We start from the raw sequence: 24,539 nt of genomic DNA, 5'->3' as shown, positions 1-24,539 counted from the left end.
TGCCCTGTAGGACACACGTATTTTACGTTTCATTCACTGAATGAAAATACCTTGCCGATTTTCCTACCTCAAAAATGCAAGCGATATCAACCATTTTTGCCACCAGCAGTTGAAGTTGATAGGGAAAAGGGAGTTTAGGCAACTATGAACACTACACGTCTACAAACTCGAAGCAGGAGAAACAGGTTTCAGATAGGAGGAGTATATTGATTAAATTAATGTGGAAAACATGGTTTTCCATGTCCGTGGAAAACAGGTGTTCCACCCGCCTCAGCCTCCCAAAGTGCTGGGATTACGGGCCTGAGCCACCGCGCCCGTTTTGGTTACATAAATTCTTTAGCAGTGTTTTGTGAGATTTTGGTGCACTCATCACCCGAGCAGTATACACTGAATCCAACTTGTAGACTTTTATCCCTCATCTACCTCCCTTCCATACATACTTTTTTGATATTTAATTTACTAGAGCAGAACATAAACATCTTAAGTCTAAACGTATTCTCTCCATATAACCACCATCCAGATTAAAATAAATGTTATTAATTAAAAAAAAAAAGGGGGCCGGGTGAGGTGGCTTGTGCTGGCGGGCGCCTGTAATTTCAGTTACTCGGGAGGCTGAGGCAGGAGAATCTCTTGAATCCAGGAGGCGGAGGTTGCAGTGAGTTGAGATGGCGCCACTGCACTCCAGCCTGGGCGATAGAGGGAGACTCAGTCTTAAAGAAAAAAAAAAAAAAAAAATCGTGCTTGAGGTTTGTTGAGCTTCTTGAATCAATGGCTTGAGGTTTGTCGTCCATTTATATAATTTATTAGCTATTATATCTTCCAGTATTAGTTTTACCTATTATTTCCCTCCTTCCTAAACTCCAAAGACGTATTAGACTTTTCCCCCGGTAATCTCTTTGTCTTTTACCCTCTCTTCTATTATTTTATTTGTACACAGGATCTCACTCTGTTGCCCAGGCTGGAGAGCAGTGGTTCACCGTCATAGCTCACTGCAGCCTTGACCTCCTGGGCTCAAGAGACTCTCCCATTTCGGCCTCCCCAGTAGTTGGGACTACTCAGAGGCACAGGCCACAACACTCTGAGCTAATTTTTTTTTTTTTTTGAAATGGAGTCTCCCTCTGTCTCCCAGGCTGGAGTGCAGTGGCGCCATCTCAGCTCACTGCAACCTCCACCTCCCCGGTTCAAGCGATTCTCCTGCCTCAACCTCCTGAGTAGCTGGGACTACGGGTGCATGCCACCATGCCCAGCTGATTTTTATAGTTTTAGTAGACATGGGGTTTCACCATGCTAGCCAGACTGGTCTCAAACTCCTGACCTCAGGTGATCCTCCTGCCTCTGTCTTCCAAAGTGCTGGGATTACAGGCATGAGCCACCTCCCTTGCCCCCGGGCTTATTTATTTATTTGTTTGTTTGTTTATTTAGAAATGGGACACTTTATATGTTGTCAAAGCTAGTCTTTTTTGTTTGTTTTTGTTTGTTGAGACGGAGTTTCGCTCTTGTTGCCCAGGCTAGAGTGCAATGTATGATCTCAGCTCACAACCTCTGCCTCCCGGGTTCAAGTGATTCTCCTGCCTCAGCCTCCCGAGTAGCTGGGATTACAGGCATGCACCACCACACTTGGATAATTTTGTATTTTTAGTAAATACAGGGTTTCTCCATGTTGTTCAGGCTGGTTTCGAACTCCCAACCTCAGGTGATCTCCCCGCCTTGGACTCCCAAAGTGCTGGGATTACAGGCATGAGCCACTGCAAAGGGCTTTTACCCTCTCTTTTTATGTTTTTCATTCCTTTTTACCCATTCTTCATTTTAGGTAGTTTCTGCTGTCCTTTTTTCCAATTCATTACTTGCTCCTCAGTTTAGTCTAACATAATATTAAATCTATCAATTGGTTCTTAATTTTGGTCTTTTAATGTTTTGGGTCTGGATTATTATTTTTGAGACAGGGTCTCACTCTGTTGCCCAGGCTGGAGTTCAGTGGCATAAACACGGCTCACTGAAGCCTCAACCTCTCGGGCTCAAGTGATCCTCCTGTGTCAACCTCCAGAGTAGCTTGGACTACAGGCATATGTCACCACACCCAACTAATTTTTTAATTTTTGGTAGAGATAAAGTCTCACTATGTTGCGTAAACTGGTCTCCAACTCCTGGGCTCAAGTGATCCTCAACTCGGCCTCCCAAAGTGCTGGGATTACAGATGTGAGCCACCAAGCAGGACCTTCGATTTTCTATTTATTCTACTCCCAGTTTCCCCCTAGGAGTGCAGCCTTTTGAGATACTAGCCCAAAACATGAAAGTGGTTTACCAAGATTATCACCTTTGGGGACATTTGGACTTCTTTTTTTTTTTTTTTTTTTTTTTTTGAGAGTGTGTTTCCCTCTATTGCCCAGGCTGGAGTGCAGTGGTGTAATCTCGGCTCACTGCAACCTCTGCCTCCTGGGTTCAAGTGATTCTCCTGCTTCAGCCTCCCAAATAGCTGGGCTTACAGGCACATGCCACCACTCCTGGCTAATGTTTGTATTTTTAGTAGAGATGGGGTCTCACCATCTTGTACAGGCTGGACTTGAACTTCTGACTTCATGATCCATCCACCTCGGCCTCCCAAAGTGCCGGGGTTACAGGCATGAGCCACCGTGTCTGGCCCTTTTTTTTTTTTTTTTTTTGAGACGGAGTCTTGCTCTGTCGCCTGGGCTGGAGAGCAGTGGCTGGATCTCAGCTCACTGCAATCTCCGCCTCCCGGGTTTTACGCCATTCTTCTGCCTCAGCCTCCCGAGTAGCTGGGACTACAGGCGCCCGCCAGGTCGCCCGGCTAGTTTTTTGTATTTTTAGTAGAGACGGGGTTTCACCATGTTAGCCAGGATGGTCTTGATCTCCTGACCTCGTGATCCGCCCGTCTCGGCCTCCCAAAGTGCTGGGATTACAGGCTTAAGCCACCGCGCCCGGCCTGTTTTTTGTATTTTTTAGTAGAGACGGGGTTTCACCGTGTTAGCCAGGATGGTCTCGATCTCCTAACCTCGTGATCCACCCGTCTCGGCCTCCCAAAGTGCTGGGATTACAGGCTTGAGCCACTGCGCCCGGCCTTTTTTTTTTTTAATTTTAAAAAATTGAGATGGGGTCTCGCCCTGTTGCCCAGGCTGGTCTGAAACTCCTAAGCTCAAGCCATCCCCCTACTCTGGCCTCCTAAAGTGCTAGGATTACAAGTGTGAGCCACCGCACCTGGCCTGGACTTCACCAGCCCCACACAGCATATTTTCTGCCACTAATTCCAAATTAGCAAATGACCCCAAGGTAAAATCAGCCCTACTACTGGGCTTACTTCTCTACTTTCCTGTACTTTTGTGCTCTCACACCAATAATTCCTCACTATCTTATTTTTTAAATTATTATTATTTTTTGAGATGAATTTTGCTCGAAATAGAGTGAAATGGTACGATCTCAGCTCACTGCAACCTCCACCCCCTGGGTTCAAGCAATTCTGCCTCAGTCTCCCAAGTAGCTGGGATTACAGACACCCGCCACTACGCCTGACTAATTTTTGTATTTTTAGTAGAGACGGGGGTTTTGCCACATTGGCCAGGCTGGTTTCGAACTCCTGACCTCAGATGATCCACCTGCCTCGGCCTCCCAACGTGCTAGGATTACAGGCATGAGCCACTGCGCCTGGCCTGACTATCTTATTAGTTCTTTTATTAATTATTTATTATTTATTTATTACTTATTTATTTATTGTTTTTTGAGACAAGGTCTTGCTCTGTTGCCCAGGCTGGAGTGCAGTGGTGAGATCTCGGCTCACTGCAACCTCTGCCTCCCAGGTTCAAATGATTCTTGTGCCTCAGCCTCCTGAGTAGCTGGGATTACAGGTGTGCACCACCAAGCCCGGCTAATTTTTTGAGACAGAGTTTCACTCTTGTTGCCCAGGCTGGAGTGCAATGGCACGATCTCGGCTAACTGCAACCTCCACCCCTGGGTTCAAGCAATTCTGCCTCAGCCTCCCGAGTAGCTGGGATTACAGGCACCTGTCACCACGCCAGCTAATTTTTGTATTTTTAGTAGAGATGGGGTTTCACCATGTTGGCCAGGCTGATCTTGAACTCCTGACTTTAGGTGATCCACCTGCCTCAGCCTCCCAATGTGCTAGCATTACAGGCATGAGCCACTGTTCCTCGCCTCACTATCTTATTAGTTCTTTTATTTTTATTTTTATTTATTTATTGTTTTTTGAGATAGGGTCTTGCTCTGTTGCCCAGGCTGGAGTACAGTGGCACCATCTCAGCTCACTGCAACCCCTGCCTCCCAGGTTCAACTGCTTCTTGTGCCTCAGCCACCCGAGTAGCTGGGATTACAGGCATGCACCACCATGCCCGGTTAATTTTTTTTTTTTTTTTTTTGAGACAGAGTTTCACTCTTGTTGCCCAGGCTGGAGTGCAATGGCACGATCTCGGCTCACCGAAACCTCTGCCTCCCAGGTTCAAGCGATTCTCCTGCCTCAGCCTCCCAAGTAGCTGGGATTACAGGCATGCACCAAAATGCCTGGCTAATTTTTGTATTTTTACTAGAGACAGGGTTTCTCTGTGTGGTCAGGCTGGTCTCGAACTCCCAACCTCAGGTGATCCGCCCGCCTCAGCCTCCCAAAGTGCTGGGATTACAAGCGTGAGCCACCGCACATGGCCTATGCCTGGCTAATTTTTGTATTTTTAGTAGAGACAGGGTTTCATCATGAAGGCCAGACAGGTCTTGAACTCCTGGCCTCAAGTGACCCGCCCACCTCCACCTCCCAAAGTGCCGGGACTACAGGGATACGCCACCATGCCCAGCCAGTTCTTTGATTTAGAAAAGTATTTCATCCAACACTTTTAGTTGTCTATAGCTTTAGGGCTAGTTCACTGTTATTGAAAGGAGCTCAATTACTAAACTATATTTCTAGTCCAGTCATTTCTTCTGAGCTCCAGCTCCACTAGTCCAATGCCTATCAGACACTTCCACTTGAGTATCTATAGGCACCTCACATCCAATAAACTAGAAGTATCATCCTTCCAAAACCTCCTTCTTCAGCTTCTCAACTAATGGGGTCAACATCACCTAGACCTGTTATTTGTATAATGTCCTCATTTCCCAAAGTTCAACTGATTCTACTTACAAAACGTTTCCCCATCTCCAACTGCTGTCTACCTCTACAATCTCTGGAACCTGCCATCTCCATCACAGGACAAGAACATTATGCCTGTCACACAAAAGCTTTCATAATCTTCCCTCCATTGCCCTTTTCCTCAGTCATCCTACATGCAGACATCTTACATCCTAGATCAGGGCTGAAAACACAGACTCCTACTACAGCCAGGCAGGTAATGCACCTGAATGAACCAGGGTGCCTAGGAACCATGATGAACTAGACTCATTTCAAGGAGATAATGGATACTTGTTCTGGTTGGTTGCTCATGGAGGGATGCAGGACAATATATTGCCAGCTCTTCCAATATTTTAGGAAAAGTCAGAAATCCAGGTTGGGCCTGGTGGCTCACACATGTTATCCAGGAATATTGGGAGGCCGATTCAAGAGGATCACTTGAGCCTAGGAGTTCAAGACCAGCCTGGGCAACATAGAGAGACCTCCATATTTGGGGGGGGAAAAGAAAAGAAAAGAAAAGTCAGAAGTCCAAATATTCATGTGCCATCTTATGACTTTTTTTTTTTTTTTTTTTTTGGAGATGGAGTCTTGTTCTGTTGCCCAGGCTGGAGTGCAGTGGCGCAATCTTGGCTCACTGAAACCTCTGTCTCCCGGGTTCAAGCAATTCTCTACCTCAGCCTCCCGAGTGGCTGGGATTACAGGTGGCCACCACCATGTCCGGCTAATTTTTGTATTTTTAGTAGAGATGGGGTTTCACCATCTTGGCCAGGCTGGTCTTGAACTCCTGACCTTGTGATCCACCCACCCTGGCTCCTAAAGTGCTGGGATTAAAGGCTTGAACCACCTTGCCCGGCCCCATCTTATGATTTTTAAGTGTGGGGAATTAAAAACAATATACACAGAAAGAATGCAAACCAAAGCATGCCTACCATCTCAAGTTGGCCTATCGACCACAATTTGCTCTAGATAATAAGAATATTCAAGTCTCCTAAAATTCCATATATAGGAAATATACTTCAAAATTCGGCTCTGTCTGCACAGAATACCTTTCTCATCCTTCTATCCTCTTGAATTATTTCTCTTTGGAGATTTTCTGGCCCCAATCCAAGCAGAATGAATAGCCCTCACTGAGTCCTTTAGCAATTTATCCATGTCTCCCCCGTAGTGCTTAATGCATGTTGCATTACGGTTATCTGTCCCAAATAGAGCTCCTCAAAGGCACGGACTATATATATTCATCTTTATGCCCTCAGCACCTAGTGCGTGCTTGACGCACCAAAGGTTCTCTGGAAATGTTTGCTGACCTGAAGTTTGGTGATCTTGTACGTCCTGCGCTTAGGCGCAGCGTTGGAGAGGTTGGCGCTGCAATGCCGTCAATGACCCCTGATGACCATTAGAGGGCACACTGATTCCACAGCAGTCTGCACCGGGGGCCCAGCTGTCAAGTGCTCCAAAACCCACTCCCCCAATTTACGCCTTCAATGGTCATTTCCAACAACATCTTCCACAGCCTTCATTTTAACAACCCTCAACATAAAACAGTCATTTTCTTGGGGCGGCCCTAAGGTGTGAACTTCTTCCCTCCCAGCCACCTACCCACTCTCCCCATCTTCCTACAATTTGGGCGCTAAAGATTTAATTCCGCCCTGACACCAGATTATTTTTCACAGCTAATCTACACAATCTGGAAGGTGGCAGGGAGGGAAAGAGAGGGGGATCATAGAAGGACTGGGTAACAAGCACTCTGGGCTCGCCTTCAACTTTAACGGACTTTCCAGAAGCCCGTCACCTTCCACCCCACTCCCAAACACACACATCCACGCACTCACACAGTTTCCTGCCAGGACCCCAAACGAGCACACCTTTCACTCTTCCCCCGAGAAGACGAGGTAGGGGGCGAGGGAAAAGGTGGGGCGCAAGCGGGCCCCGGTTGCTTCCACACACACCCTCCGTTCAGCCCTCCTTTCCATTCCGGCAAGGGCGCGCCTTCAGAGGGTCCTGTCCTCCAAGGAGGTAGGCGTGGGGCGGCCGAGACCCGGGAAGATGGTCCACTGGGAAGCACGCGGGCTGGGCGGCGGGGAGGAAGGAGTTAAAGATCCAGGACTGGCTCTTCTGTCACTGAGTCTGGGAGGGGAAGCGGCTGGGAGGGAGGGTTCGGAGCTTGGCTCGGGTCCTCCACGGTTCCCTCCGGATAGCCGGAGACTTGGGCCGGCCGGACGCCCCTTCTGGCACACTCCCTGGGGCAGGCGCACACGCACGCTACAAACACACTCCTCTCCTCCCTCGCGCGCCCTCTCCCATCCTTCTTCACGAAGCGCTCGCTCGCACCCTTTCTCTCTCTCTCTCTCTCGCTCTCTCTCTCGCTCGCTCTCTCTCTCTCTCTAACACGCACGCACACGCCCAGTTGTTCACACTCGAGTCCTCTCCGGTCCGACGTTCTCCTGGCACCCACCTGCTCCGCGGCGCCCTGCGCGCCCCCCTCCGTTGCGCCCCTTGCGCTCTCGGCCCAGACCGTCGCAGCTACAGGGGGCCTCGAGCCCCGGGGTGAGTGCCCCCGTTCCGCTCCTGCTCCTTCCCATAGGGACGCGCCTGATGCCTGGGACCGGCCGCTGAGCCGGAGGGGACCGAGAAGGCCATGGTGGGAGCGCTTGCCCGCTGCGGTGCCCGCTGAAACCATGCCGGGGCCCCGGCGCCCCGCCGGCTCCCGCCTGCGCCTGCTCCTGCTCCTGCTGCTGCCGCCGCTGCTGCTGCTGCTCCGGGGCAGCCACGCGGGCAACCTGACGGTAGCCGTGGTACTGCCGCTGGCCAATACCTCGTACCCATGGTCTTGGGCGCGCGTGGGACCCGCCGTGGAGCTGGCCCTGGCCCGGGTGAAGGCGCGCCCCGACTTGCTGCCGGGCTGGACGGTCCGCACAGTGCTGGGCAGCAGCGAGAACGCGCTGGGCGTCTGCTCTGACACCGCAGCGCCCCTGGCCGCGGTGGACCTCAAGTGGGAGCACAACCCCGCGGCGTTCCTGGGCCCCGGCTGCGTGTACGCCGCCGCCCCGGTGGGGCGCTTCACCGCGCACTGGCGGGTCCCGCTGCTGACCGCCGGCGCCCCGGCGCTGGGCTTCGGTGTCAAGGACGAGTTTGCGCTGACCACCCGCGCGGGGCCCAGCTACGCCAAGCTGGGGGACTTCGTGGCGGCGCTGCACCGACGGCTGGGCTGGGAGCGCCAAGCGCTCATGCTCTACGCTTACCGGCCGGGTGACGAAGAACACTGCTTCTTCCTTGTGGAGGGGTTGTTCATGCGGGTCCGCGACCGCCTCAATATTACGGTGGACCACCTGGAGTTCGCCGAGGACGACCTCAGCCACTACACCAGGCTGCTGCGGACCATGCCGCGCAAAGGCCGAGGTGAGACGCTGGCACACCCCGTCCCGCCGCTTAGCTGCAAGGCTTCCCCTCTGACCCGCCGGAGGCATCGGGACTTCCTCTCTTGTCTGGGGGTACTCTTCTTTCTCCTCGCCGTTCATTCCACTCTCAGCTCCCCGGCCCTTTCTACAGCTGAGTTTCCATTTCCCTCTCTTCTTCCGCCACCCTCACCACATCTCTATCCTCTCACCTCTTCGACCCCCACTCACTCCCTCCCACCCTAGTACAGCTCGGTTCCGGTCCCTTTTTTCCTCCCGCATTTTCTCTCCTCCCTATAGCCTTCTCCCCTCTTTCATCCTCTCTTCCCATTGCTCCTCATCTCCTCTCTTCTCCCCCTCCCTCACTCCTCTCGCCCTCCTGGCCCCACCCTTCTCCACCTTCAGCTCCTCTATCCCGCTCTCCCTACCTGTTCCTTCCTCGCTTCCGCCCCCTCCTGCCCTCTTTCCTCCCCGCCCCCACCCCACGCCCAGCCTCTCCTTCCACCCTTCGTCTATCTCCTGCTGTGGCCTAGGCTGAGCCGGGAGTTACCACTTAACTCTCACTGGGTCTCTCCTGCCCCCATCTCTAAACTTCCTCCCCTGGATGCCCCAGCTTTCCTACTCCTGTCTGTCCCGCAGTACCTAGGCTTCTCCCTCTGACTCCCCGTCTTTTTCTCCAGTTATCTACATCTGCAGCTCCCCTGACGCCTTCAGAACCCTGATGCTCCTGGCCTTGGAAGCTGGCTTGTGTGGGGAGGACTACGTTTTCTTCCACCTGGATATCTTTGGACAAAGCCTGCAAGGTGGACAGGGCCCTGCTCCCCGCAGGCCCTGGGAGAGAGGGGATGGACAGGATGTCAGTGCCCGCCAGGCCTTTCAAGTGAGTACCTAGGTTTGAAGCCCAGGCTGTCTCAGGTTGTGGCATATAATTTCTGGGCACTGTGGCCCTCAGCGTCTGAAAGAATTCCAGAAAAGAGGTTTTTTGTCTATTTGTTTCTTTATGCACTCCTGGTAACTCACAGAACAGAAAAGAGGTTGGTGATGCTCACTGGGAATTAAGCAATGAAGGGCAGGGGACTGCACAGGGGCGCTTTGGCACCAGCAGGCTAAAAAGATAAGAACATGGCTTGAGGCGGGAGGAGGATAAAGTCCCACAGCCTGGACAGGACTTGGAGAAGCCATCCCATTGGATCCCCTGCTTTGGAGTGGGCATCACTTCATGCAGGGCATAGGGTCCAATTTGACCTTGAGCTAAGCAGAGATGCAGCTCTGGGAGCTGGGCTCCCGACTGTTGGGGCCCCACAGTACTTGGGGACAGAGTCAGCTCCCAACTCTCCGCTCCCCACTGACACCTTCCTCAGGCTGCCAAAATCATTACATATAAAGAGCCAGATAATCCCGAGTACTTGGAATTCCTGAAGCAGCTAAAACACCTGGCTCGTGAGCAGTTCAACTTCACCATGGAGGATGGCCTGGTAAGAAGGGGTCCCGGGACCCTCCAGCGTGGACCTCCAGCCCCCACTCCACGACCCTCTGCCAGCCTCCATCCTTCTCTATTCCCAGTTCTCCCCTTCCCTCCCTTCCCATTGTTCCATGTCTCTCAGGATGATGGAGGAGGACACTGGCAAGTTCAGCCTCTGAAACTCAGGTCATCATCAGTAATATGGAGACGATACATCCTGCCCTGTCTACCTAGCAGGATTCAGGACGTGATGCTAATCCAAAGGCATCATTTATTTTATTTTATTTTATTTTTTTTTTTTTGAGGCGGAGTCTCGCTCTGTCGCCCGGACTGGAGTGCAGTGGCCAGATCTCAGCTCACTGCAAGCTCCGCCTCCTGGGTTTACGCCATTCTCCTGCCTTAGCCTCCCGAGTAGCTGGGACTACAGGCTCCGCCACCTCGCCCTGCTAGTTTTTGTATTTTTAGTAGAGACGGGGTTTCACCATGTTAGCCAGGATGGTCTCGATCTCCTGACCTCGTGATCCGCCCGTCTCGGCCTCCCAAAGTGCTGGGATTACAGGCTTGAGCCACCGCGCCCGGCCTCCAAAGGCATCATTTAAATAGTAAAATCTCCCTGTGATGTAGCGGTGTTATTTTCTCCCATCCTCTTCCAAAATCCCAGTGCCTCTCGTTCCCTTCCCCACAGCTCTCACCTCCATACCCTTCATACGCCCACCCCAGCCAACCTCTATTTGCCCCTACAGGTGAACACCATCCCAGCATCCTTCCACGATGGGCTCCTGCTCTATATCCAGGCAGTGACGGAGACTCTGGCACATGGGGGAACTGTTACTGATGGGGAGAACATCACTCAGCGGATGTGGAACCGAAGCTTTCAAGGTCAGGGCCTGGAGGTGGTTGGAATGGGCTGCCTTGGGGGATGAATCCCAGGTGCCCAGTGTCAAGCCATGAGAAGCCTATTGCCCTGCAGCACAGTTACCTATGCACACCAGCCCTTTCCTCCACAGCTTTTTTTCAGGCCCATCCCTCAGAAGTCCTACTAAGTGTCCAATCTCAATCATCCCTGCTGGGCACTGAATTCTTTTACCTTTTTTTGTTGTTGTTGTTGAGATGGAGTCTCACTCTGTCCCCAAAACTGGAGGGCAGTGGTGCAATCTCAACTCGCTTCAACCTCCGCCTCCCAGGTTCAAGCGATTCTCCTCCCTCAGCCTCTTGAGTAGCTGGGATTACAGGTGCCCTCCACCAATGCCTGTCTAATTTTATTTTTCTTTTTTTTTTTTTTTTTAAGTAGAGATAGGGTTTCACCACGTTGGTCAGGCTGGTCTTGAGCTCCTGACCTCAGGTGATCTGCCTGCCTCAGCCTCCCAAAGTGCTGGGATTATAAGTGTGAGCCACAGTGCCCAGCGCTTTTACCATTTACTATCATTCTGTATACACATATGTTTGGAAGGTAAGACAAAAAAGATTAGAGGATGAAGAGATGAAGTGGGGCACCCCTGAACTTCCATTCTCTCAAACATAATCATCTTCCCCCATGTCCTCAGGTGTGACAGGATACCTGAAAATTGATAGCAGTGGCGATCGGGAAACAGACTTCTCCCTCTGGGATATGGATCCCGAGACTGGTGCCTTCAGGGTAAGTTTGTGCACCCAGAAGACAGTGCCAATTCCAAATGACATCTCACCCTCCTACTTCCCCCCCACAGCCCTGCCAGGGCACCTGTTTATCCTGTAGCCATTCTACCATGCGTGGACACTTACGAGAGCCCTGGATAAAACAGACCCAGCTCCAGTCTGGGGAAGCCACCAGAATGATAGGGACCCACAGGCATCACACTTGGGGACCCCCATGCCTGAGGAAGGAGCACAACCCTGCCCTCGGGGAGCTCCGAAAGGAGGCAGCAGGACCACCTCCCAGCAGAGACAGGGCAGTGAAGGACGCACATTACATAACCTTGCAAGCGAGTGGGGACAGGAAGGCGCTGAGGCCAATGGTGGCAAGGGACAGGTCATCCAGAGAAGGCCTCCTGCAAGAGGGGCACATGGACTGGGCCTGGGAATGTAGGCTGAGGTGAACACTACCTTCTGTTTTCTACCAAGAAAATAGGTAGAGAAAAATCAGTGCTTGGTTGGTGCTTCAACCAAGATTATAAACTCCCTGAGTGTAGAGATCGGGTTCTAAATGGAGTTTTCTTTATAAAGCCCTTGATAGTTTTCAGGTGTTTCCACTTGAATAATATGTGTATGGTATGAGGTCCTGTATCCAGTTGCAGCAGGGGCTTGGTAAGCAGGTGACAACCCAGATATATATAGGCTCTGGAAGCAGAGCTGGGGTAGGTGGGAGGTGACACTGCTGCACTGCACAGCAGGCCTTCCCCACAGGCCCTGGCCTAGCCACCACTCCTGCTCTCCCTTAGGTTGTACTGAACTACAATGGGACTTCCCAAGAGCTGGTGGCTGTGTCGGGGCGCAAACTGAACTGGCCCCTGGGGTACCCTCCTCCTGACATCCCCAAATGTGGCTTTGACAACGAAGACCCAGCATGCAACCAAGGTGACTGCCCCTTGCCTTCCAGGCATCCATCCCGGAGATGCTGCATCCTTCCCCTAAGCACAGTTGAGTAGGTGTTCCTGTCCCATGCTGAGGGCTTCCTGGAGAATGATTCCTGCCTTTTTCTTCCCTTCATCCATCATCCCAGTTCACTGATGGACTATTAGAAAGTTCTTCCTCCTGCTGTCTAACCCAAATCTCTCTTGCTGCAATATGGACTCTCTCTTGCAGATCACCTTTCTACCCTGGAGGTGCTGGCTTTGGTGGGCAGCCTCTCCCTGCTCAGCATTCTGATTGTCTCCTTCTTCATATACAGGTGAGCTGTGATGTGGGGGGCTGAGTGAGGCTGGAGGACCTGGAGAACCAATAGCAGAGGAGGTGGTGGGGACCCAGAGGGAAGAGGGCAGGGGTGAAGGGACAGCAGGGGAAAACTAAGGGAGATGAGGAAGAAAGGAGGCTTAAAAGCCAAAGGAGAGAGAAAGAGAAGGGAATGGTGGGGCGAGGGGAAGAGACAAGGAGAGGAATGGCCAAGGAGAGTCAGAGAGATCCAAGAAGCAGAGAAGTTGATGCGTGACATCATAGGGGTGTAGACTGGTTTCCCTTGCTACTCTTGCAGGCCAGATGGGAAGCAATGTTCTGAACCTTGGGATCATGCACATGTTAGTTGAGAAGGGTGGTGAGCCCTGGTGTGTGCCAGGTGCCCAACCTAGAGTGGAGAAGGGAGCTGAATGAGCCCTGTTACTGCCGTCCAGTGGAGGCTAAAATGAAGTACAGGAGGAGTTAATGATATACGAAAGCAAAGAAGGAGGGGAGAAAATCACTGCTGGTTGAACATAAAATATATGCCAAGCACTTCCACGTATACTATTTCTTTTTTCTTTTTCTTTTTTTTCTTTTCTTTTTTTTTTTTTTTTGAGATGGAGTCTCGCTCTGTCGCCAGACTGGAGTGCAGTGGCATGATGTCGACTCACTGCAACTTCCACCTCCCAGGTTCAAGCGATTCTCCTGCCTCAGCCTCCCATATAGCTGAGACTGCAGATGCATGCCACCAAGCTCAGCTAATTTTTGTATTTTTAGTAGAGACAGAGTTTCACCATGTTGGCCAGGATGGTTTCAATCTCTTGACCTCATGATCTGCCCGCCTTGGCCTCCCAAAGTGTTGGGATTACAGTCATGAGCCACCGCGCCTGGCCTCACACACACTTTCTTTTCATTCTTATAATAGTTAAGAATGAAATAGATGTTGAGGCCTCATTCCCAAATAAGGACATTGAGGTGATTCCCCCAAATTCTGCCTCCCCAGTGAGGCAGAATTTCCCCCAGCCATCCTGATTCTCAGTCCAGAGGATATAATTCCCCTCCATCTCTGACCACGCATCATGGTGTGGTCCCACGGCTCTGAGGAGGGGCTGCTGAGCACCCTGCCCTGGGTCAGGGGCTCAGCCACGGGCTCAGATGCAACCTTCTTATCCCAGGAAGATGCAGCTGGAGAAGGAACTGGCCTCGGAGCTGTGGCGGGTGCGCTGGGAGGACGTTGAGCCCAGTAGCCTTGAGAGGCACCTGCGGAGTGCGGGCAGCCGGCTGACCCTGAGCGGGGTAAGAACGCTGGTGTTTGTGTTGGGGGGCAATAAAGGAGAGCTGGGTAGAAGGGGCAGTGCCTGAGGGGTAGGGAAGGGAGCAGGATTCTAGTCCCAGCTCTGCTTTCACTTGCTGTGTGACCTTGAGCGACTCATAGTCCCTCTCTGAGACTGTTTCAGATGAAGATTACAGCTGCAGAGCCTCCCTCACAGGGCTCTTTTAAAGGTCAGAGGAGACAGTACCTGTGAAAACACATTTAGAAAAAAAAAAAGCAAATGAGGAGATTTTATGAGGTAGAACATAAAGCAGGGTGGGCCAGGCACGGTGGCTTACATCTGCAATCCCAGCACATGGGGAGACCGAGGCAGGAGGATTGCTTGTGCCTGGGAGTTCAAGACCAGCCTGGGCAACATAGCAAGACATCGTCTCTACAAATAATACAAAGATTAGCTGGGCATGGTGGCGCATGCCTGTAGTCCCAGCTACTCTGTAGGCTGAGGTGAAAGGATCATCTGAGCCCAGGAGTCTGAGGCGGCAGTGAGCTAGGATAGCACTGCTGCACTTCAGCCTAGACAACACAGCGATACTACATCTCAAAAAAAACCCAACAACAAAAAGGGCACAAAGATAAGGCAGGATAAGGCAGGGTAATAAAGACCAGAGCACGAGCAATCAGGGTGCAGACTGGGCCCACCGGTTGACCATTCCTCCTGCTCTCCCTCCTTTCAGAGAGGCTCCAATTACGGTTCCCTGCTAACCACAGAGGGCCAGTTCCAAGTCTTTGCCAAGACAGCATATTATAAGGTGGGCCTGGGGAAAGACCACTGGGCCTTGGGACTGGGGCAGGAGTGTACTCTGATGGAAGACTAGTGGGGGGTTCTGAGGGAAGGAGTAAGCTGGTGGGGAGCAGCAGATGGGGGCCCTGGGGTTGGGCTATTGGGAACAAGTGAGGGTCCTGAGGGCAGGGATGGGCTGTTGGGAGCAGCTGGAATTCCCAGGACATGGGACCATGCTCTTCACAGTGACAGTCTCCATTCCATGCCCAGGGCAACCTCGTGGCTGTGAAACGTGTGAACCGTAAACGCATTGAGCTGACACGAAAAGTCCTGTTTGAACTGAAGCATGTAATGTGGGGAGTGAGGCAGTGGCATGGAGAAGGGGCCCATGGGGACACAAGGGAGACTGGCCAACAGAACTAGTTATGGAGGGACCTCAGGGTACCCCAAGAAAGAGGCAGGGACTGGAGCCCTGGGATGGACCTTCATCTTATGGGTGGGATGGGGGGATCCTAAGCTCGGAGAAGAGACCACTGGAGATAACCTGGAGGAATCCTGAGGGGCCATATGTGATGTCCCTGGGGGAGAGAGAGCTTAGGAGGCAGAGGGAGTAGGAGCAGATTCTGGGGAGGGTGGGCTAAAGGACATGGGTGGGAATCACCAGGGAAGATCCTAGTGACGGTTGCAGAAAATGAATAAGGAGCTAAGAAGAGTGAGGGTCCCTGAGGCTAATGAGCAACTTGGTGAAGAGTGAGGTCTCTGTCAAGCTCCGGATGCTGGTCCCACTTGCAGATGCGGGATGTGCAGAATGAACACCTGACCAGGTTTGTGGGAGCCTGCACCGACCCCCCCAATATCTGCATCCTCACAGAGTACTGTCCCCGTGGGAGCCTGCAGGTGAGGGGGACAAGGGGTGTCAAGAAACCTGGGTTCTAGCCCTGGCTCTCCCCTTGACTGGCCATAAGACCCCAGGCATGCCTCACCCTCTTTCTGACCTTTCTGGTTCCATCTGTAAAATGGGAGTTGGGGGAGGGCAGTGGCACTAGAGCCAATCCAAAGTTTTGTCCTGTACTACCAGTTCTCATCAGTAGGACCCTGCACCCTCCTCTAACTCCCAGGGGGGTCTGCAGGGGATTGGTCTGACTCTTATTTCCCCAGTAGGACATTCTGGAGAATGAGAGCATCACCCTGGACTGGATGTTCCGGTACTCGCTCACCAATGACATTGTCAAGGTATGCCCCTAAGCACCTATTGGATGTGTAGGGGAGGGGCCAGGCATGCTTCTCCTGGCCACGGGTGTAGGTCCCACTCATGGCCAAGACCTCTGCCCACTCACGTTTCCAGGGCATGCTGTTTCTACACAATGGGGCTATCTGCTCCCATGGGAACCTCAAGTCATCCAACTGCGTGGTAGATGGGCGCTTTGTGCTCAAGATCACCGACTATGGGCTGGAGAGCTTCAGAGACCTGGACCCAGAGCAAGGACACACCCTTTATGCCAGTGAGCCTCAACTCTTGAACCCTAACACCTGCCCCCAGCACCACCCAGCAGGGAGATTGATGCAAGGCCTCTGATGGGCTTGGGCATGCTTGTCCTGACTCCAGCCTCAATTCATTCACCCATGAAAAGGAAAGCCAGACAAAGTGGTCTCTAAGGCCTCCTCTAGCTCTAACACTCTGTGATGCATCCAGATCAGTTTCTGCCACATCCTTGTTTCCCCCTCACCCCTTAGCTTTGGGCTCCCTCACTCGGTGACCACCGACCTCTGACCCACAGAAAAGCTGTGGACGGCCCCTGAGCTCCTGCGAATGGCTTCGCCCCCTGTGAGGGGCTCCCAGGCTGGTGACATATACAGCTTTGGGATCATCCTTCAGGAGATTGCCCTGAGGAGTGGGGTCTTCCATGTGGAAGGTTTGGACCTCAGCCCCAAAGGTGAGAGGAGCACGCCTTCCTTAAACCCAGCAACAGTCTCAAAGAACCCCAGCCCCAGGGAGAGGGTACCCTGGCAGCACCACCACATCTTCCTTCTGGAATGGGGCTCAGTCACCACCCTTTGACCCATTGCTGCCAGTGACCAGTCCCCCGCCCCCATGCCTTGGTCTTGGACTTCCCCTGCCATCCCAGCTGGTTGTCCCTGTCTCTCACTAGGCCCTTGGCCTAGTGGCCCCACCTCTCAGCTCCCCTACCCCCCAATACAGAGATCATCGAGCGGGTGACTCGGGGTGAGCAGCCCCCCTTCCGGCCCTCCCTGGCCCTGCAGAGTCACCTGGAGGAGTTGGGACTGCTGATGCAGCGGTGCTGGGCTGAGGACCCACAGGAGAGGCCACCATTCCAGCAGATCCGCCTGACGTTGCGCAAGTTTAACAGGTCCCTGGTGTTAGTCATGGATCCCCCAGGCCCCTCCTCCACAGCCACCATTTACCCAACGCTTCTGGCTCTGGCTTATCCCAGCAGTGGCAGAGGAAGACCACTCACCTCCTCCCTATACATAGTCTGCTCCAGACCACCACAGCCTCACGACCCTCTTCACAAATACAGCATGACTCAGCTGTCCCACAGTCCCCTGCCATTCGTACCCCTTCTCTCCACCATTGACACCCCACACCCTTCCTGCCCACTCCCCTCACTGGCCTCTAGACTTCTCGGCAGTGTGTAGAGTAGATGGGCCTCCTGCCTCCTGCCCTGTAGGCTCTTGGCCCTCCATGGGAGCTCCTGCCCCAGCCCTTGATTTCCGTTCCCCATTGTGCCCACCAGGCCCAGTTCCTCCAGACGCACCCTTCTGCGGCCATCACTTTGTCTACAATTGACCCTTGTCATTCTCCACCTTCTCTACCTCCTTCTAACTCACTGGGTTCAACAAAGATGAACAAAATGTCCATATATCTGAAGCTTCATACTTGACTTTGGGGTCTCAGAGAGGAATTGAACTTTCTTCCGTTTTCCCCTGCTCCCCAGTATCCTGCTATGCCCTCAACCCTGAGCCTCTCTAGAGACCCCACTGCAGCCTGAGCCAGGGGAGTGCCTAGGGGTGGGCAGTCCCGGGTAGGCTGTGCTGCTCCTCTCTCACCACCCCCACTGCCACCCCCTGCCCCCAGGGAGCACAGCAGCAACATCCTGGACAACTTGCTGTCCCGCATGGAGCAGTATGCAAACAATCTGGAGGAACTGGTGGAGGAGCGGACCCAGGCGTACCTGGAGGAGAAGCGCAAGGCTGAGGCCCTGCTCTACCAGATCCTGCCTCAGTGAGTGCCTGAGTCTGGGGACCCCCACACAAACAAAGCCACTGTCCCGACACCCCATTCTGATTCTGCACCTGCCCTGACCCCTTAGCTCAGTGGCTGAGCAGCTGAAGCGTGGGGAGACAGTGCAGGCCGAAGCCTTTGACAGCGTTACCATCTACTTCAGTGACATTGTGGGTTTCACAGCGCTGTCAGCGGAGAGCACGCCCATGCAGGTAGGCCAGGGTTCAGCTGCAGGTGCCAGGCAAGCACGCTGGCCTGGTTCAGTGTCTGGATCCCACCAGACCTGCCTTCTGGTTCTGCTTTACCCACCTGACCCCAGGTGGGGTCCCCTACTTCCTGTCTCTCTTAGCTTCTCTTCCCTTCCAGGTGGTGACCCTGCTCAATGACCTGTACACTTGCTTTGATGCTGTCATAGATAACTTTGATGTATACAAGGTGAGGGTGGGAGTGGGGATGGGAAGGGACAGACAGACATGGACAAGGCCAGAAAAAGATGAGGGGTAGGCAGAATGATGTGGAGTCTTAAGAGAGGAGACCAGGGGACACGGGCAGAGACAGTGACACAGGGAGACCCGGGAACAGGTAGAGAACCCATGTGGGATGGGGGATAAGCAAAGACAGATGAGGGTACAGAATGACAGACGCTGCACCCAGTGTGACGGTGTGGCTAGCCGCACAGTTGCAGCCCTCAAGTCCTTCATCCCCTCACCACTCCCACAGGTGGAGACAATTGGTGATGCCTACATGGTGGTGTCGGGGCTCCCTGTGCGGAACGGGCGGCTGCACGCCTGCGAGGTAGCCCGCATGGCCCTGGCTCTGTTGGATGCTGTGCGCTCCTTCCGAATACGCCACCGGCCCCAGGAGCAGCTGCGCTTGCGCATTGGCATCCACACAGGTAAAGCCACTGAAGGTGCAGGCGGGCATCCAGAGACCAAGGCTTCACAAGGGAACTTGTCCCCTGGCCCAGCCCCTCACCCTTTCGTCTCTCTCTCTCTGTCTCTCTCTCTCTCTCTCTCTCTCTCTCTCTCTCTCTCTCTCTCTCTCTCTCTCTCTCTCTCTCTCTCTCTCTCTCACACACACACACACACACACACACACACACACACAGCTGGGACCTCAGATCCTGCCTCCTGCCTCTCCTGGATTGTCTACCTACCTCCCTTAACACCCCTCCCTCCCTCACTTGCTGGTGGGCTCTGCTCCTTCCCTTGCTCCTCCCAGGACCCGTGTGTGCTGGAGTGGTGGGACTGAAGATGCCCCGTTACTGTCTCTTTGGAGATACAGTCAACACAGCCTCAAGAATGGAGTCTAATGGGGAAGGTATAGCGCCCCCTTCTAGAGGGAATGGGGAGGGCAGGGTGGCCAAGGGAAATGCCACCCTGGGGCAGCCTGTGCCTGCACAGCCCGTTTCAGCTCCTAGCCCTTTAGCCTCCCAAGTTCCCCTTCTCGTAATATAAATAGTTCAACCTGGGCTCATCACCTTGACTGTAATCAGAGACTCAGGTTCCTGCTGCCCCTCTTGTCAAACGATGTAAAAGTATTTCCAGACCAGTGTTGGAGAGTTCCCAGCAGGAATCCTATTTTAAGACCCTCTGTGGGCTGGATACGGTGACTCACACCTGTCATCCCAGCACTTTGGGAGGCCGAGGTGGGTGGATCACCTGAGGTCAGGGGTTCGAGACCAGCCTGACCAATATGATGAAATTCTGTCTCTACTAAAAATACAAAAAACTAGCCAGGCGTGCTGACAGGCGCCTGTAATCCCAGCTACTCGGGAAGCTGAGGCAGGAGAATTGCTTGAACCTGGGAGGCAGAGGTTGTGGTAAGCCAAAATGGCACCATTCACCCCAGCTTGGGCAACAAGAGTGAAACTCTGTCTCGGAAAAAACCCTCTGCTCCACCTTTGATGTGGTAAAGATGGCTTCAGAGCCAGCATACTTGGCTGTGAATCTCAGCTCCACAGCTGGCTGTGTGTCAGTTTGCTATACCTCTCTGAGCCATGGTTTTCCTCATCTGTAAAATGAGGGAAAAAAATCTACCTCACAGGGGTTATGTGAGAAATCCATAAAAAATGTCTACCACATAATTGTCATTTAACTTTTCCAAGCCTTAGCTGATTATTTGTAAAATGATGTCTATCTCAGGATTGCAAGAAGCCTAGCACAAACCCTGGTACCCAGTAGGCACCTAATAAATTCTTGCTCCCACCCGCCCCTTGCTCTTGCCTCCTGTTTATCTTCTGTCCTCCTGCTGTATTCGACACAATTCAATGCAGTAAACATTTATTGAGTGACTACTGAATGCCAGGCCCTTGGATAGTAATATGATCCAGACCCAGAGTTAGCTGAGAAATTCATGTGGACCCCATCTAAACCTTATGGTGAAAGAAAGGCTGCTTGGGAGCCAGTCCTGGGAGCCCAGAGGGATCTGGGATATTCGGCAGATATTCCCTGGGCACTGTTTTGGGAGCTGTCAGAGTAGAGCCCCTTGCTGAGGTCCAGTCCTCAAGGAGCACATTGCCAGAAATTGTTCAATATTCTGGGTGCCGGCGACGCTTGTAATCCTGGCACTTTGGGAGGCCAAGGCAGGCAGATCACTTGAGGCCAGGAGTTGGAGACCAGCCTGGCCAACATGGTGAACTTCCTGTCTCTACTAAAAATACAAAAAATTAGCCAGGCGTGGTGGCGTGTGCCTGTAATCCCAGCTACTCAGGAGGCTGAGACATGGGAATCACTTGAACCCGGGAGGTGGATGTTGCAGTGATTCGAGATTGCACTCCTGGGCAACAGAGCGAGACTGTCTCAAAAAAAAGAAAAGAAAAGAAAGAAACTGTTAAACACAACAAGGCCACTGTGATTGATGCAAACCCCAGAAGTAAGGACGTGAGTTCAGATAGTGGTCAAAGAGAGGGTGTGGCAATATTGGGCCCCACTCCATCACTGACCTCCTCAGCCACTTGGGCAGATCACCCTGGGCCTCAGGTCCTCGGCCACAAAATGAGGGTATAATTTATTAAATCGTGAAAGCAACAATTTACATATTGCTTCCTAGGTAGCATATTCCGTTTGAATACTTTATGGATGTTAAATTTAATCCTCACAACAAGGTTTTGAGATGGGTACTGACACTATCAGCATTTTACAGATTAGGAAAAGGAGCAGAGAGAATTTATATTACATACCCAAGCAAGTATCCAAGCTGAGGTTCATACTGAGGCAGTGCAGGATCCAAAGTGCCAGCTCCTAACCACTATGCTGTGTTGAGCCCAGTGACACTCCAGAGTGCTGTCCAACAGGATGTTCTGCAGTCATGAAAATGCTCTGTATTCTGTGCTGTCCAATGCAGTAGCCTCTAGACACATGTGGCTACTGATCACTGGAAATGTGACGGGTGCAAATGAGGCCCTGATTTTTTTTTTTCCTTTGGAGACAGAGTCTCGCTCTGTCGCCCAGGCTGGATGGAGTGCAGGAGCAATCTCGGCTCACTGCAACCTCCACCTCCCAGGTTCCAGTGATTCTCCTGCCTCAGCCTCCCGAGTAGCTGGAATTACAGGTGTGTGCCACCACACCCAGCTAATTTTTGTATTTTTAGTAGAGATGGGGTTTCGCCATATTGGCCAGGCTGGTCTTGAACTCCTGGCCTCAAGTGATCCTCCTGCCTCAGCCTCCCAAAGTGCTAGGATTACAGGTGTAAGCCACAGCACCCAGCCTGAATTTTTAACTGTATTTAGTTTAAATTAATTTAAGTTGAAACAGGCACACGTGATTAGTGGCTACTGTATTGGATTACACAGCTCCAGAGTTCTAAATGAGAGGCTAATGTCATGCACTACATGCAGGGAGTGGGGCCGCTCTGAGCTAGAGAGTGAAAAGAGGAAGACAGGGTACCTGTCCACCCCCACAGTCCCTGGTCTCTTTTGCCTCTACTTTCCTGCTCTCCTGTCTCACATTGCTCACCTTCCGTTCTCCCCTGTCCTACCCAGCCCTGAAGATCCACTTGTCTTCTGAGACCAAGGCTGTCCTGGAGGAGTTTGGTGGTTTCGAGCTGGAGCTTCGAGGGGATGTAGAAATGAAGGTAGAGGGGGAAGCCTCTGCCCTTCCCACCTTTTGGGGTCCTAGAAGGAGTTACCCTTCTCAAGCAGCCAACACCACTCCCATCCCTAAGCCTCTCATCTGACTGGGGAAAGGGCATGTGCCACTCCCCAGGCCATCCTCTTCTTTTTCCCTCCAGGGCAAAGGCAAGGTTCGGACCTACTGGCTCCTGGGGGAGCGGGGGAGTAGCACCCGAGGCTGACCTGCCTCCTCTCCTATCCCTCCACACCTCCCTACCCTGTGCCAGAAGCGACAGAGGTGCCAGGTCTCAGCCTCGCCCACAGCAGCCCCATCACCAAAGGATGGAAGTAGTTTGAATAGCTCAGGTGTGCTGACCCCAGTGAAGACACCAGACAGGACCTCTGAGAGGGGACTGGCATGGGGGGATCTCAGAGCTTACAGGCTGAGCCAAGCCCACGGCCATGCACAGGAACACACACACAGGCATATGCACCTGCTCTCCACCTGGACTCAGGCCGGGCTGGGCTGTGGATTCCTGATCCCCTCCCTTCCCCATGCTCTCCTCCCTCAGCCTTGCTACCCTGTGACTTATTGGGAGGAGAAATAGTCACCTGAAGGGGAACATGAAAAGAGACTAGGTGAAGTGAGGGCAGGGGAGCCCACATCTGGGCCTGGCCCACAATACCTGATTCCCCGACCCACTCCACGCAGCAGTAGACACAGTGCACAGGGGAGAAGAGGGGTGGCGCAGAAGGGTTGGGGGCCTGTATGCCTTGCTTCTACTGTGAGCAGAGACAATTAAAATCTTTATTCCGGTGACAGTGTCTCTTCTTGAGGGAGAGAGGGTTGCCAGAAAACAGTCAGTTCTCCACTCTCTACTTCAAATAAGACTCTCGCTTCTTGTTCTACAAGGGCCTAGAAGAAGAGGTAAAAAAAGACTCGATTCTTAAGCTGGGAATGCAGGCTCTGAGAGTAGTGACAGCCTATGAATTGCCCAGCAGTGCTGCAACTGGTTTAAGGACCCATTTACACCCTTAAGAATTATTATTATTGGCCGAGCACAGTGGCTCATGCCTGTAATCCCAGCACTTTGGGAGGCTGAGGCGGATGGATCACCTGAGATCAGGAGTTCAAAACCAGCCTGGCCAACATGGTGAAACCCCATCTCTACTAAAAATACAAAAATTAGCTGGGTGTGGTGGCATGTGCCTGTAATCCCAGCTACTTGGGAGGCTGAGGCAGGAGAATCTCTTGAACCCAGGAGGCAGAGGTTGAAGTGAGCTGAGATGGCACCACCGCACTCCAGCCTGGGCAAAAGAGGGAGACTCTGTCTCAAAAAAAAAAAAAAAAAAAAAGTCCGGGCGCGGTGGCTCAAGCCTGTAATCCCAGCACTTTGGGAGGCCGAGACGGGTGGATCACGAGGTCAGGAGATCGAGACCATCCTGGCTAACACCGTGAAACCCCGTCTCTACTAAAAAATACAAAAAACTAGCCGGGCGAGGTGGCGGGCGCCTGTAGTCCCAGCTACTCGGGAGGCTGAGGCAGGAGAATGGCGTAAACCCCGGAGGCGGAGCTTGCAGTGAGCTGAGATCCGGCCACTGCACTCCAGCCTGGGCGATAGAGCGAGACTCCGTCTCAAAAAAAAAAAAAAAAACCACCAGGCACGGTGACTCACACCTGTAATCTCAGTACTTTGGGAGGCTGAGGCGGGCAAATCACATGAGATCAGGGGTTTGAGACCAGTCCGCCCAATGTGGAGAAACCCAGTCTCTACTAAAAATACAGAATGAGTTGCCAGACGCAGTGGCTCACACCTGTAATCCCAGTACTTTGGGAGGCCGAGGCAGGTGGATCACAAGGTCAGGAGTTCTAGACCATCCTGGCCAATATAAGGAAACCCCGTCTCTACTAAAAGTAGATGGATATGGTGGCCCGTGCCTGTAGTCCGAGCTACTCAGGAGGCTGAGGCAGGAGAATCGCCTGAACCTGGGAGGCAGAGGTTGTGGTGAGCCGAGATCACGCCATTGCATTCCAGCCTGGTCAACAAGAGCGAAACTCCGTCTCAAAAAAATAATAATAATAATACAATAATTAGCTGGGCATGGTGGTGGTCATCTGTAATCCCAGCTACTCGGGAGGCTGAGGCAGGAGAATTTCTTGAACCTGAGAGGCAGAGGTTGCAGTGAGCCGAGATCGTGCCATTGCACTCCAGTCTGGGCAAAATGAGTGAAACTCAATCTCAAAAAAAAAAAAAAAAGTATTAGGGACCTAAAGAGCTTTTGTTTATGTGAATATCTATTGATATTTGCCATAGCAGATATTAAAACAAATCCTTAATTATTTTTTATTTATTTATTTTTGGT

General features: G+C 52.4%; 1 protein-coding gene across 4 annotated transcripts; it reads left to right on the top strand.

Moving 5' to 3' along the window:
* The first annotated feature begins 7,597 nt into the window (after nt 1-7,597).
* NPR1 (natriuretic peptide receptor 1) lies at nt 7,598-22,995 on the top strand. Of its 4 annotated transcripts, none has more exons than XR_004058691.1 (22): nt 7,598-8,518; nt 9,195-9,394; nt 9,876-9,989; nt 10,720-10,855; nt 11,521-11,612; nt 12,394-12,529; nt 12,758-12,842; nt 14,002-14,122; nt 14,834-14,908; nt 15,151-15,228; nt 15,673-15,777; nt 16,042-16,113; nt 16,226-16,382; nt 16,659-16,814; nt 17,081-17,249; nt 17,978-18,124; nt 18,213-18,336; nt 18,491-18,559; nt 18,845-19,019; nt 19,233-19,444; nt 22,107-22,198; nt 22,355-22,995. XR_004058691.1 is itself a non-coding variant. In XM_010364757.2 (22 exons), exons 1-22 carry the CDS (start codon nt 7,798-7,800, stop codon nt 22,415-22,417), a joined length of 3,186 nt encoding a protein of 1,061 aa, XP_010363059.1. In that variant the 5' UTR covers nt 7,598-7,797; the 3' UTR covers nt 22,418-22,995. The 4 variants fall into 4 exon arrangements, 3 of the variants coding, with proteins under 3 accessions (XP_010363059.1, XP_030791329.1, XP_030791330.1); XM_010364757.2 differs by having other exon boundaries at nt 19,346-19,444; XM_030935469.1 differs by lacking the exon at nt 15,151-15,228 and having other exon boundaries at nt 19,346-19,444.
* Nucleotides 22,996-24,539: the final 1,544 nt, after the last annotated feature.

Source organism: Rhinopithecus roxellana, chromosome 8, assembly GCF_007565055.1.
Source record: "Rhinopithecus roxellana isolate Shanxi Qingling chromosome 8, ASM756505v1, whole genome shotgun sequence".
In the NCBI taxonomy this organism is placed as follows: Eukaryota; Metazoa; Chordata; class Mammalia; order Primates; family Cercopithecidae; genus Rhinopithecus; species Rhinopithecus roxellana.
Note: the sequence above shows the minus strand (reverse complement) of the source record. Positions and strands in the feature narration are given on the sequence as shown.